Raw genomic sequence first — 13,651 nt, 5'->3', positions numbered from 1 at the left:
CCTGGCCCACTGCACGTGACGCTTTCCAAACCACAGAGCATCCAACGGGCGCACAGGCACTTCCGTAGTCAGGCTCCTGAAGAGTTTTCTCCTATCAGACTGCTTTATTCTCAGCATCAATTAGATACACAAAGTGCGCATCCCAGATGCTCCCCTCTAGCACGGCCTTGAGTTCCTCCAGTTCTGTGTCGTACGCTTTGTTCCCTTTATCCAAAACTGTCTCTACATACAGGAAGATAGACACCTGGTGTAATTCAGTCATTTCTCTGTGGTTTGCGTTCATCACCGTCTGTGAGCACGGCTAATTCTTGGCTTGGTTCCCGCCCCCTTTCCTGGGGCTTGTACCCAGAGCCTCAGCACACGCTAGACACACACCCTACTGAGCTACACCCTCAGCCCTGAAACATTTGATTTTCAAATATTAGTTGTCAGGTCACTCTAAAGAAAGCCTAACTCCTAGCAGTGATAACGATACCAGACGGTTGTGGTAGAGGATCTCAGGAGAGCAGGGGTAAGGATACGTAAACCTGGGGCGTCCCTTTAAGAGATCTGCTGGTGTGGGCTCAATGGAGTTTCAGCATCCCAGAGTAGAGAGGCCGCTGTAGTTGGCTCAGCGGCTGGCCCACTCAAAAGTTCATCTTTTAAAAAGTGCACTTTGGAACATGTTCTTTAAAAGAACGTTTATTGTCTAAATATGGCTTCGTTCATTCTTATAAAAACATTACTAGGACATTACATATACTGAATTTCAGTTCAAGAGAGGTCCTAAGGCAGTTCTTACAGTGGTAGGAGCAGGCGTTCATGTTCTCTACCTGTGAGAATAACATTCTTCCGAGAGCTGTTTGATGCTGTATTGTCCTTCAAACATTTTCTCTTAATACTAGAGATATACAAATCATGTACATAAAACTAAATGCAAAAGGAAGGCACAGCTGGTTATATCGTGTATTACAAGCAGAGTTCAGCGTATGCAGAATTAAGGGGATAAACAGCTTCACATCCTTATTAGTTACATAGAAAACATTAAGAAAGGTTCTCCACTGTCAGTGTTCAACACTTCAGAGCTCAAAGGATAGAAAAACAAAAACATTAAAATCCACTTAATGCAAAACACTTTCATATAGAGCTGAATATATAAAATTGGTTTTTTAAAATGCTTACATACATCTAGATTATCCGTGTTATGAAAAGTGCAAGCCAAATTAACAGGGTTCCACAATGTCCTGCTCATGGCACAGGTAAACTAGCCCATGGGGACAAACTGGCTTCATGAGTTTTGAGTGCCTAGTTGCTGCCGACAGCGGCGGTGGCTGTGACGGTGACGACAACGCTGACAGTCAGGATTCCTGTGGTCATCATGACTTCTGAGAGCTGGAAGAAAGCAGTACCGGGGACGGAGCTCTGTCCAAACTGGGGAGCGGCACCGGCATGTGACCATTGAGCAGTGTAGGGAACTGTAAGGGACAAGAGACATTCAGTAATTGTGGCGGTTTCCTTGGGGAGCTTGCATTCCTTTCCTGCATAGACACCAATGGAGGTAGTTCTCAGCACCCAGCGCTGGGAGCTGGCTGCCCATCTGTTCTACAAAGGTTACCTAGAGCAACCGCGTGAGGCCCAGGAAATGCCCCTGAGGTCCTCAGATGGACTTTACACATTGCTGACGGCACATTCCACTACTGTCTTAAAGGTTCTAAAATGTATAGCACGCTGATCTGCTTCACATACCAAGGGGGTGAGACTGGAAACCAGGATTCCTTACACGTGAGTCAGCGATCTCCAAGTCTGAAATCTGCTGTCCGTTTGCCACAGCATGGCAAAATCGGCCATCAGTGCCTGTTTAAAATGAGGACCAGGGAGCCAGACAGATAGCTCAGCAGTTAACAATGCTGACTGCGCTCGCTCTCTCTCTCTCTCTCTCTCTCTCTCTCTCTCTCTCTCTCTCTCTCTCTCTNATTTATTTATTTAATTAATTGTTTGGATAGGAATGTGCTATACATCCCCATCCCCGACTCCCCTGACTACTCTCGTAACAGAGGGCCTGAACTTGGCTCCAGCACCCACATCACATGGCTCAAAACTAATGTCAGAGCCAGCGATCTGGGGGCACGCAGGCACAGAAACACATGGTTAAAACGAAAATGAAACTTTTTGTAAAGGAAAGACTGTCTTGATCCTGGAGATGCGGACCGTACTCTCACTGACTACAGAGCAAGGCATTAGGACACAGCCGCAGACGGACACAGTGAGACCTCCGCGTTGTTGGTAACTAGAGTGGGGAGGGGTAGAATGGAAGCATTATGGTCTGACTTCATGACGCGGACAGATCCCTCCGCCGCAATCCTAATGAAGGAGAAAGCAAAAGCATCTCTTGAGTGTGTGACTGCTCACGGCTGGGGCTCTGCGCTGCCAAAGGTGAAGTGTGGCCAGCTGATCTACCAGGTGCTGTTCGAGCCTAATCCCTCTTTAGTCCAGGAAAGTTAAATATTAAACTTCAGCACTCAATATCAAACTATGGAGCCTGGCACATGTTAGGAGTCCAATAAATACTTGAAGAATGAGCAAATCCTTTTCCTTTTTCATTTTCAAACTATTTCGGTAACACATCCAGTGCCTTCTTCCCAAGGGCTGCCATCTCGTTGGGCGGCTAGGGATGGAAAGTAAACTTTCTTAGCCTCACATCATAAACGAGAGAAACAACTCAGCCGGGTTCCAATTAGCTAAAGGTCATAGCTCATAGGCAAAGCCAAGTCTTATCTCCAGCTACACTAAACTGCCCAGCTCCTATTTTAATGGTGACCGGTATATGCAAGGCTTCCTGTCTCTCCTGCAGCTTTGGGATCTTTACATTTTGTGGGACTTGGTTTCAGCCGCCTTCTAGATCTATCTGAATGCACTTTAGACCGTCTAAGCCAAGGTCCGTGTCCTTGTCACCGCTCACACGGTGGCTTCAGGTGGACAGCAGAACTGGCCTTAAGAACAGTTGCATCTTTTCTCCTTTTGGTACCCAGCCTGACAGGTGATGTAAAGGCATCATCTAGTTTTAGCTTTTTCAGCACGCTAGAAATTCCTGTATATGTACACAGTTGTCATACTTCTCTTGACTGGCTTGTTTTTCTGTTTGTTTGTTTTTCCTAGCATGTTTATTGTTTTTTCGGACACCACAGCCCTTTCTTCAATTACAGCATTCCCCAGAAACCGCCCCCCCTTTTCTCCGGTCCCTTCCCTGAACTTGACAGCAACACCCACTTTCAGATGTCTGATTCCAAAGCTTCACAGAACCTGCTCTTTGGGGCTCTGAGTCTGTGAGAGGCCCGATTAGGAAGGCAGGCGCAGCTGGAACCAGCGCTCCTCCGCACATTATTATCGTGTGACCTTCGACGTCCTTGTTGCTACACCTTCTTGCAGTCCAAATTTGATCACCTGACCAGCCAGACTGACTTGCACTGTATTTGTAGATCAGGCTCTTGATTCTCACTCAGCCATGGCTTTGGAACCTCTCTCTCCACTAGGGACATTGCAGCTAGAAAACATGCCTCTTCTCCCTTCTTGGCTGGAATTCTGCCACATCTGCTCTGATCTTGGTCTAAACATGCTTGTGCACACTTGTAATCCCAACTATTCCAGATGCCGAGGCAGGAGGATCGCTATGAGTTTAAGGCCAGCCTGGGCTACAAAGTGAGTTCCAGGCTAGCCAGAGCTACGGTGTCTGACCCTGTCCAGTCCCTTTCCCTCTAAGATAGACAAGCAGATGAATACTTGTCTCGTGGGATCCTCTGTGCAGGAATGCCTCAGCCCCATTAAGTCCTTCCCTGTGGGTTTCTAATTTGCTTTTCCATAAATCACACAGAAAACTTGCCCACTCTGCGTAAAACATGCTGTAGACTGTGTTTTTCCTTCACGAATGACCAGTGTATGTAAATGAGGTTCATTATTTTTATTAATTTTGAAGGGGCACTATAGTAATCTGAATTCTGAGAAATCCATTTTTATGTCTCTTATTTTTAGTTGGAGGTCTCATTCCTCTTAGCATGGTTTTTGTTTTATCATTTTTAAAACAGCCACCTCTAACTTTGACCACACTCCATTGCTCTTCTGATGAGAAGAGTAATAATATTTTTAAAGGGACAGAGTTATTTCCTGTGATCTCATCGATCCAGCCATAACTTAGGAACCTCAGGCCATGCAACCTGTCAGCCATCCAAGCTAAGTTGTAGCCCTCTTCCAACCTTCCCAGTTGGTTTTTGAGTGGCTCTTGGGGTGAAAACAGGTTTGTTTTGGTGGAATTAAAATTGAAGTTTTTTTGAAGATGGCCTTTATGTGCAGGAATCTGCAGAATCTGAAGTGTAAATTAGGATCCCTAGTCCGCAACAGTCCTCAAAATACGGTTCCTGCACTAGAGCACCGTTAGAAACGTGAATAAAATGTTTTATCAGACCCCGTCCAAGATCTCATGAATCTGAGGTCCTGGAGTGGGCCTAGCACCTTTGATGATACACTAGCCATGTGACTAGGCGCACGCTGACGTCACAGAACCTCTGGGTGTGGGGTGTGGGTAGCTCCCTGCTCCCAGAGGTCCAGGCTATCAGTCGACTGGGAATCCTGGAATAGAGACAGAATTCCATTAGCTCCTTGTGACTTTCCTAAGGAGGTCGCCAAGTCACGCACCAATCGGATGGCAGAACTCCCAACAGTGGTGGAAATGAGAAGCTGCTCATTCGGTAGATTCCAGTAGTTACTGATCTCTACAAAAGCCCATGTTAGCGTCTCTAGTCATAGCAGTCCACGCCCAAGGACCTGTAGTCACGCCACTTCCACTAGAATTTACCACTTCAGGTGAAAATTCCAACAATCACCATATTCCCTGCGCCTGACCGGAACTGAGCTGTGATGGAAGTGGGGGGCCGGGGAGGAAAGGAAACCCGGTTACTCCAGGGAATACTCACCTCATGACACCCTACTCCAAGCCCGCTAGGAAACCAGAGATGCACGATAGCAATCAAAACCTCAGTGGCCCGCCCATTCTTCCCACTAGACCCTAAATCCTGTTGTGTATCCATGTGTGCCTGCAGAGGGGTGCTCAGCAAACAGTAACCTTGGTAAGCAAAACGACCAACTGAGAGGAGGGACTTGAGCGCCTGACACCCTTTACTGACATTTGTGCTTTGGCGTCTTGTCAGGGGTTATCAGTAATGCCTGGCATCGGTGCACCGGTCCACGCATGTGCTAGATCCTGGGGGGGATACACAGTGACCAGAATAGGGTTCCCGTCCTCTGGGGGCCCACTCTCTGGCAGTTGGCCAGGTCCATAGGCAGTCATAATATCACATGCTAAAGGCAATGGGAGCAAGGAGCCACAGTCAGTTTGGCGTGAGCCATACTAGGGCAGGGGAAGCAAGCTAGAGTTAGGGGAACAAGGAGCTGGCACTCTGTCCGCCTCTGCGTCATTCCTGCCCCTGCCTGAATTCACATACTCAAAGGAGTAACACCTTGGGTTGGTGAGCAGCTCCCTTTGGGACCCAGAGGAAATACTGACCTCCACCCTGATAGTGAATGAGAGTCCTGGAAGATTCCAGAGCCGCCTGCATGAATAATGTATGTGTTCACCTATCTCAGGGAGGTCTTCATTATTCTTTAACCGTTCGCTGCGTATATCTTATTACAAAATTAGAACCTGATGCAGGTGTCCTCTGCTCCAGTTTGGGAAAAACTGTTCACTGTTTTTTACTTTTAAAATGTATTCTGATATGGATATACTGGCGAGTTGGCATCATATTGAGCTTTGTATAGAAACTATTTTTTAAATTTTTAAATAATTTCTGCAGCATATTTCCAGTGTTTCTGGTCATATGCAAATATCCAGAAACTTGAAGAAGCCATGCCTGGGTTCCTGACATGAGCGCATCCCTTCTCTGCCTCAGTGAAAATGTCTGCTTCTAACAGGCCCTGCAGCCCAGGCCTTAAGAAGTCCCCTTGGAAACTTTTTTTTTCTTTTGGTTTTTTCTTTTGGGTTCAGGGTTTCTCTGTATAACTCTGGCGCCTGTCCTGGAACTAGCTCTTGTAAGACCAGGCTGGCCTCGAACTCACAGAGATCCGCCTGCCTCTGCCACCCAAGTGTTGGGATTAAAGGCGTGTGCCACCACCATAGCCCGGCTGGAGACTGAACATAAGTAACCAAGCATGTGTGGAATTTAGAGAAAAGCCGTGGCTGGCCCACATTGCAAAGCTGGTTCCAAACTCTTACCTGGAAAAGTGTGTTTGGCCCTTGCAGCCTGGCAGGACTCAGCGGCGCGACGGGGCTAAGGCTGCTCCAGAAGTGTATGCCGGAGAGCAGCGGACTCGGGGTCAGCAGCAGGCCATTTGGTGTCTAGAAGACAAGGCAACAGGCAGGTCTTGATAGGGCTTCACCTCACGCCAGCCGTGACAAGAGTAGCCGGGTAACCAGATAGGTGCACTAGCCATGGACAATGAACCAAACCTTGCCATCTCTGGGAAACTGGGCAACTTCGGGTTACATTTGCACGGCTAGGAGCCGTTATCATTTTTCTTATACTAGTTTTGTCCACAAGTCTTAGGCAAGTCACTCTGCCTAAACGTTCTAGTGGAAAAGGCAGGTTTGCAGCAGCTGGCCAGAAGAGCTCCTTCAACCCTTTCCCCGCTCCCACTAAACAAAGAAGTGTACAAAATAGCACCCCGGGAGGGGGCCTCGTTTCTTATCAAACTATTGGGCCACAGCAGACGCCTGTTACCTCCACGGGCACACACACGTGCGTTACAGCCTCCTCAGCCCTTTAATAACTGAAATTCTATTAGCGTGGTCCGTAGCAGCTTGTTGGGAACCGCTGGGCTGGTTCTGCAGACTTCACCCTGGACTTGGGGCTGGGAGGAATTCACGGCCCTGGCAATGGAAAGCGGGCCTTGGAGAGCCAGAGCCGAGCCTTTCTTAGAAGTGACAGGACTGGCATTTGCTCGCCCACCCTCAGCAGGAGTCCTTGCCCACAAGCCAGCTAAAGGGCAGGAGAAACAACCTGCCCAAGCCAGGAAAATGTGCACAGCTTTTATTCTCTGCAGAGGCAAGCTCCTCGGCCCGGGGTGTCTGCACCTCTGGTGACCAGAAGGAGCCCCTCAATAAGATTCTTTGTGTGAGCACCCAGCGAAGGCGCCAGCATTTCAGATTGCATCATGCTGGATGCTACCGTGTTGTTTTTTTCCTAGAACCGGCCCCAGCAGCCTCAGCAATTATCAAGCACATTCGCGCTCAAACCTAAAGTGAAAGGTTCGCTCTGTTCAGCGGGGTAGAGACGAACGCCCAGTGGGCTTCCAGCTGAAGCGCTGAAGGGTGAGCAGATTTAACCTAAATTATCCGAGTCTTTGGTGCCATGGCATTCCCTTCTGCATACGGAATGGCCTGCGTGTTTTGAACCAGCGCTTGGCTTTCTTTGCTGGTCGCAGGCATTTCCACAAGCGTGCTAGGCCAGCTGGCTCACAGTTAAAATGAGCTCTGTTGGGGCTCCCATGTCAGAGCCTCTGCTCACTAGCTTAACGACCTAAGACAAGCAGCCTGGCCTCTCTGGACCTCAGTCTGTCAAATGGGAAGGACAAAAATGCATGCTGTTATTGCCGGGTTGCTGGGAAGATAATATAACCCATCTCAAACACTCTCTCTCTCTCTCCATATATGTGTGTGTGTGTGTGTGTGTGTGTGTGTGTGTGTGTACATATATATAAACCAATACCAGAAATGTCAAGCCTGAGAAACACGAGTCATGCTAAGCCTTAATATTTTTGAATATTTTACTAGTGCCTCAGTAATAAGTATAACGTGTACCTGGCGTACCCATTGAACGGACTTTATTCATGGGAGGATTCTCAACTGCTTACAAAAGCTTCTGTGAAACCTTCTGTGCAGGCGTGTTGGGCTCCAGTCCACAGACTCAGGTGACCCGAGAGCTAATATTTACGTGATACACCGGAGCTAGGCTCGAACCACAATGTGTCACGTTAACATTTAATACCCAACATAAGGGCCTGTCGGTTTAGCCTCAGAGAAGACTTCTCAGAGTCTTCACAATCTTCTAAGCCCTAAAGGACAGCTACCTTTTTCCGCAGCCAAGACCACAGGCTCATGCCTCTGGGCAGTATGTAAAATGGGGGTTTTCTGTTCCCGTGGCCTAGAATTTACATTCCCCTCTGGGTTTGGGTGTTTGTGCACATTGGTTACCAAGGAATACAGGATGTACTTAGAATCCCTTCTGCGCCTCGTGGCAATACAGTTGAAATGTCTTCTCTAATGTATGCAAATAAGCATTGTGAAATGACTTCATTCACTCCTCTGATTGCTGTTCTCCCTGGAGATTCTGTGGCCTTAAAAGAACTACTTGGTAGCTTGGAGGGGAACTTCCTCAAGAGCCTTGCCTGGGTTATCTCAGGACATGGCAGAGCCTCCTGTGTGTGTCCGCCTGCCCTCCAGGAGGGCAAGCGCCTGCCAGAGAGAGTGGGGCGGAGGGCGGGGGTGGTAGGGCGGGGGGGGGGGGTAAAACTACAAGCAGAACCCACGCTGCTTCTTTCCCTCCACCTGGGACCAATCTGTCATAAACACCGCTACTCTTGGACCAACCAACCTCCCTCCACCTGGGAATGCCCGTCTTAACCAATGGCCGTAGGCATTCCTGACCCATGTGACAGAGACTCCAAATCCAACGGGCGTTCATTTACAAGGAAAAAGGGGTTCCCACAAGGGTCGCCTTTCTTTTCCTCCCCTTTCAACGCCACTCCATACTGGGTCTCCTCAAGACCTTAAGCACGTGACCTTTAACTACAGAAGCTGGTCCCGTCTGGATGGGTTGCACCTGCATGTCCTGGTCCATGGCTCTCTGTCTGCCCTGCATCCTTCAGCCTTTCCTACCCATCTCCCTGTGCCCATCAAAAGTGCCACCTTTGCCAAGGAGACCCACAGCCACACATGAGGAGCAAGGCCCACACTCTAGGAACATAAAGGAGTATCTGGTGGCATTTAGGTCCTGAGGCTCCACTCTGTTCCCAAGCAGCCTCCTTCCAAACTGACACTCACTCAATGAAAATAGAGACCTCTCAGCTTGACTCCCAGACGCCTGAGGCACACCTCTGTCAGAGAAGCCTGGCTTCCCGAAGCATTCTCTCCAGGTTCTAGACCAGAGTCCTCTATCTCTTTGTCCACATGCTAGAGTCCCTAGCTCAGCTCAAGGTCCCTTGGCTCCTCACCCCAGCTCTGCCACCCTCAACCCCTCTGAGAGGTCCACCCCACTAAGTTCACAGTAGCTAGGACCAAAGCCACAGTAGACGCCTGGGCAATTTCCCCCCCGAAATAGTCATGGAGTGTTGGGAGCAGTGAGACCCCAGATCCTGGATTTCTTGTAAACAACTTGTTCTCCCCTAATCTGAGTGCCTACAGCTGCTCTGAGCATGAGACCTTCAGGAGTTCCTGATGGCAGGAGAGTGGTTTCTGGTGGGTTTGTCTGGGGCGTGGCTATCTCTATATAATCTGCCCCTGAACACAATAAAGGGGGCATTCTTGGGGAATTCAAGGATGACCCGTGTCGCTGTCTCTCTGTCTGTGTGTGTCTGTGTATTTTAACCTCCAGCTCCCATGCCCGAAGCTCACTAACTGGGTGCCAGAGCACAGAGCGCAGACACGGGGGTGCGGTGCGTGGCAATGGAGAACACAGACACTGAAACTGGACGTGACCTGGCCTGGCTGTCAACCACTCTAAGCGTTGCGGTCTTAAACACTAAAGCCAAACTGTCCACCTGGTGCCTCAGACCCGAGGCTTGCCTGAGCTGCTACTTCAGAGGCAGTTTCTTACGTGTTGCCAGGCAGCCTGGCTTTGTTAGGGAATGCTAATTTTGGAATGCTTGTGCCCATTCCAACCTATCAGAGTCCTGGGGCCTCTCCTCAGTAAGGAGGGCTATGACTGCCACTTCACAAAAATAAGCTGCCATGTCACCTCTGGGAAGGGGAAGCCCTGCGAAGCAAAGTAGCAGAGAGGTGTTGGCATCTGGTCTGCAGAAACCATGGTCTGCTGTCAGGGCGAAACAGCTGGTTCCCTCCCCACTCTCCCCCGTGGGATGGCAGAGGGTGTCTAGCTGCAGGGTGGATGCTGGATGCAGACAAAATAGGTCCAAATTTATCCCTCCTACTTACAGCTATGGGACCAAGTCAAGGTATTTCACCTCTGTACCCCGGTCACCTCAGCCAGGCAGTCACAATGAAAAATACCCACACCGGGGGCCTGCTATGACCTGGATGGCAAAAGGCATGGTGTGTGCCGAATGTCTGGCACATGCAAAGAATTCAGTATCTACCGCTGGGGCCAGCAAAGACAGCTATGGCAACGACAGAGGCAGAGCCCAGACTTCTGGCCCACCTACAGCGTGACCCCACGTGGAGGCACAAAGCTCCAGGACGATAATGCCTGCCAGTTAGTCGGAGCTGGCTGGCTAGCTAGGGTAGCATGGCCACCATCCCAATGTACCATCACTATACAGCGCCACTCAGAGAGCAGCTGCCCCGTCCCATGTCTAGGAAGCTGGGGAGGCAGACGTAGGATCTAAGCCAATGCTGCTAACCTTTGCCACTAACATGCATCTGATTTGGCCTGGGACAGCTTCTTTTCTGTCTGTCCTGCAGCTGAACCAGACACCACTGTGACATTTTTACAGGGGAAGAAAGAAAAAGGCCATCTTCTCCAGGGGCTCAGAGCAGCTTAGACTTGTTGTACATTCTGAGTTTGCTCTCCTCTCCTCATGGTGGGACCTGAGTTTCCCTCAGAACCCCTGCTTTTGGTGGGGACTTTCCTGCTGCGCATGACCCTTGCGCTTCTTGTTAAAGGTGAGCACGACACACGCAGTTCCACACTGCTATCTGTGAACACAGACTTCTCTCTTCAGGACACTTCTGAGTGCCTCCCGAAAATTACATCACCAAAACTCCCTAAGGCCCGAAAAGCCCCCAAAAGTGCAAATGTCCCCAGAGATCTCCCCACCCTCACAGCCTACGGGCATGATCCATCTGAGGTTACTCTGGGTCACAAGGAGCCAAGGTCCCTCTGTTGCCAGGATACCAAGCCTTTTCTTGTGGGTGCCTCTCAGTATACTCAGTGCCTTTGGGACACTGGCCAAGGGATAATTCTTGAGGACTATGGGGGTGGCTCTTCCTTCTTTCCACTAGGACCACAGGAATAGCGTTTACCTGTGCGGTGAAGAAGGCCGGAGTGAGGGATCCTGAGGGGAGGGCTGGGCTGTTGAGAGCGATGGAGCCGATGTCGGTGCCCGAGAGCAACAGTTGAGGTGCGGAGATTTCCAAGCCTTTGGGTTTTTTGCCTTTTGGGGGAAGAGATGGAGACTTGGTTTTGGAGCCCGATGACAGATTTAAGGGTTCCAGAGAATCCGAGTCATGGCAGGCCGCCTCGAGGAAGAGGCTTCTGTGTTCGGAAGGGAGGGGTGAGTTGGGGGACAGGGACGGGGACCGAGATGAGGAGGGTGACGCAGACGACACGCTGGCCGCATTTGGCAACATTAAAGAGGAGATCTTGGCTGAGACAGACGAGGCCAGGAAAGCGGATGCCGCCGCCGCGGCCTCGGAGGTGGAAGGCAGGGACACCACGGGTCTGGTGATGTGCTTGTCGGTTTTATTGGTCACAAACCTGATCACAGTCCTGACTTCTTCCACAGGGGGGCTGTCGTCACAGGGCTCCTCCAGTTTCTCTGTCTTGATGGCCTTGAAGGCCTCAGGAGGGTTCTGCAGGGAGTTGATGGTGAAGGAAGAGTACAGGCCCGAGTGGATGTACTCATTACGGCTTGTGCTCTTCAGGGCAGACAAGCCCTGCTTGTGGACTTCGCGGCCTTCGGGGGACACCTTACAGTCGCTGTCCTGCAGCAGGAGGCTCTCCCGGCTGATCTCCACCGCGTGGGGATCCATTTTGAGGATGTCCGGGAAAGAGACGAACTTGTACACAAACTTCTGCCCGATCACCTTCTTGATAATGTTCTGCGAATACAAAAGCGGACATTTGAAATGGGTGAGCCTGAGACGCGGAAGGAGGATGCCCTGGAATGATGAAATGAGGGCACAAGGGCCGAAATATTTCCAATATCCACAGGGGTGGGGGGGGTGGGGGCTAAAAAGAATGATGTCAGAGCCCGAAGGCTCACGCTTTTGCACCCTGGTCCCGCTGCCCAGGAATATGCGCTCTCTGGTCTTTGGCAATGGTTCTCCCATTGTTTGTGATCATATTGCAATAGCGAAAGCTACCACTGAGTTAGCACTTATCGTGTGGCTGAGATGACTCACGCCTTAGCTCACGGAACTGGCACAGTAATCCTACAAGCAGGTTTTGCCATTCTTGTTTTACAGTCGGGAAAGAGAGCTGGGGGAGGGAAAAACGGCCCGGTGAATAAGCGGCCAGCACGGGGGCTGGATTTCAGGCCCTCTGCACCCACGAGAAAGCTGGCCAGGTGCGGTGGCCAGCCAGCACTTGGATACAGAGGCTTTCTAGCTCAAGCTGCCGAATCCATGAGCTCCACGTTCAGCAAGACTTCCTGCCTCACTAGGTAGAATAGGGGAATAACCAAAGAAGACATCTGAGGTCAACTCTGTGTCTACACACACTTGTATGTGCACGCACCCACATACCATGTATGCCCAGGCATGCGTGCACGCCACAGACACACGCGAAAACCAAAGGTTCTGAGAACTGGGAAATAAACTCCCAGGGCTGCAGTGACTCATACAGCAAGGGTGGGCTCCCTCCACCCCAGGAAAGCACTTCCTTACCTGCAGCTGGGAGCCAGAGAGCACAATGAAAATAATAGCAGGGAAGGATTCTGCTGCAGAGCATTGGAGAATCGCACATTAGCGCTACCCGGCAACCCAACATTTTCTCCAGTCGGGCAGCCGTTTCTGGCAAGAAAGCCGCTGGAGGGGAAGAAACTGCCTGCTTGGATATTTATGGCATTTGTTTCATGTTCTTAGTTGCCAGTGTCTCCGTCTGGCTCTTCAGTTAGGGCCCCGTTCCTCTAATGTTAGGATGTAAATGAAAGATGAAAACCACTGTCAAGGCAAAAGTTTTCTCAGCCCGTGAGAAAGCAGATTCTATATGGGAGGCTATTGGAGCCAGGAGAGCGGTCCCGAAGAGCCTACCCAGTTCCATGGTGGTCTGGCAAACACTTGCCGCAGGTCTTGCCTACCCTGTGGTTGACTCTAAGTCCTAGGTACTCCTGGGAGAAAAAGATGGCTTCCCTCTGGCTCAGAAAGCCAGCACTATCCTATGGGGAAAGGACCCTGAAGGTTTCCTTAGAAACCCTTCCTCCTCAACCTTGCGAAATAAACCATCTGAGGAAGACTTTATTGATGAGTGTATCACCAGTCCAGCCATCTGGTGTCTAAATCCCACAGCAGCCCACGTGGAGGGAGGAAGGTAGCACCCTTCCCCTGCCAAGACAAGCGAGTATGGGGATGGAGCCACAGCCCCAGACTGCCAGGCTCTCCTGGCGCTAAAGCCAGTGCCTGTCCACATTTTCACCCAGGGGCTATATAGGCACAATATCCCCCGATGGAGGTATCTCCATGCGTGCTGACCCTCCTTGGCCTAGGTATGAGCACGTTAGCTTTTGGCCT

The 13,651-nt window shown here is 50.3% G+C and overlaps 1 protein-coding gene across 2 annotated transcripts in view; it reads right to left on the bottom strand.

Annotated features, from left to right (window-relative positions):
* Positions 1-660: 660 nt before the first annotated feature.
* Positions 661-13,651, bottom strand: part of Elk3 (ETS transcription factor ELK3) — a 55,760-nt gene continuing 42,769 nt past the window's right edge. The window contains exons 3-6 of one of the 2 annotated variants that reach the window (XR_007592405.1): positions 11,679-12,022; positions 11,225-11,355; positions 6,242-6,364; positions 661-1,454 (exon numbers count right to left, since the gene is read on the bottom strand). Coding sequence is in view for 1 of the 2 variants with exons in the window: in XM_050145729.1 (XP_050001686.1) it covers positions 1,356-1,454; positions 6,242-6,364; positions 11,225-12,022 (1,020 nt within the window). In the remaining variant the exon portion in view is untranslated. Of the gene's footprint in view, positions 1,455-6,241; positions 6,365-11,224; positions 12,023-13,651 lie in introns of both variants that reach the window. The other variant, XM_050145729.1, reaches the window with a different exon arrangement.

This window comes from Alexandromys fortis, unplaced genomic scaffold (assembly GCF_014885135.2).
Source record: "Alexandromys fortis isolate MF-2015 unplaced genomic scaffold, M_Fortis_MF-2015_v1.1 scaffold_50, whole genome shotgun sequence".
Classification (NCBI taxonomy): Eukaryota; Metazoa; Chordata; class Mammalia; order Rodentia; family Cricetidae; genus Alexandromys; species Alexandromys fortis.
This window is presented reverse-complemented; position numbering and strand designations above follow the sequence as displayed.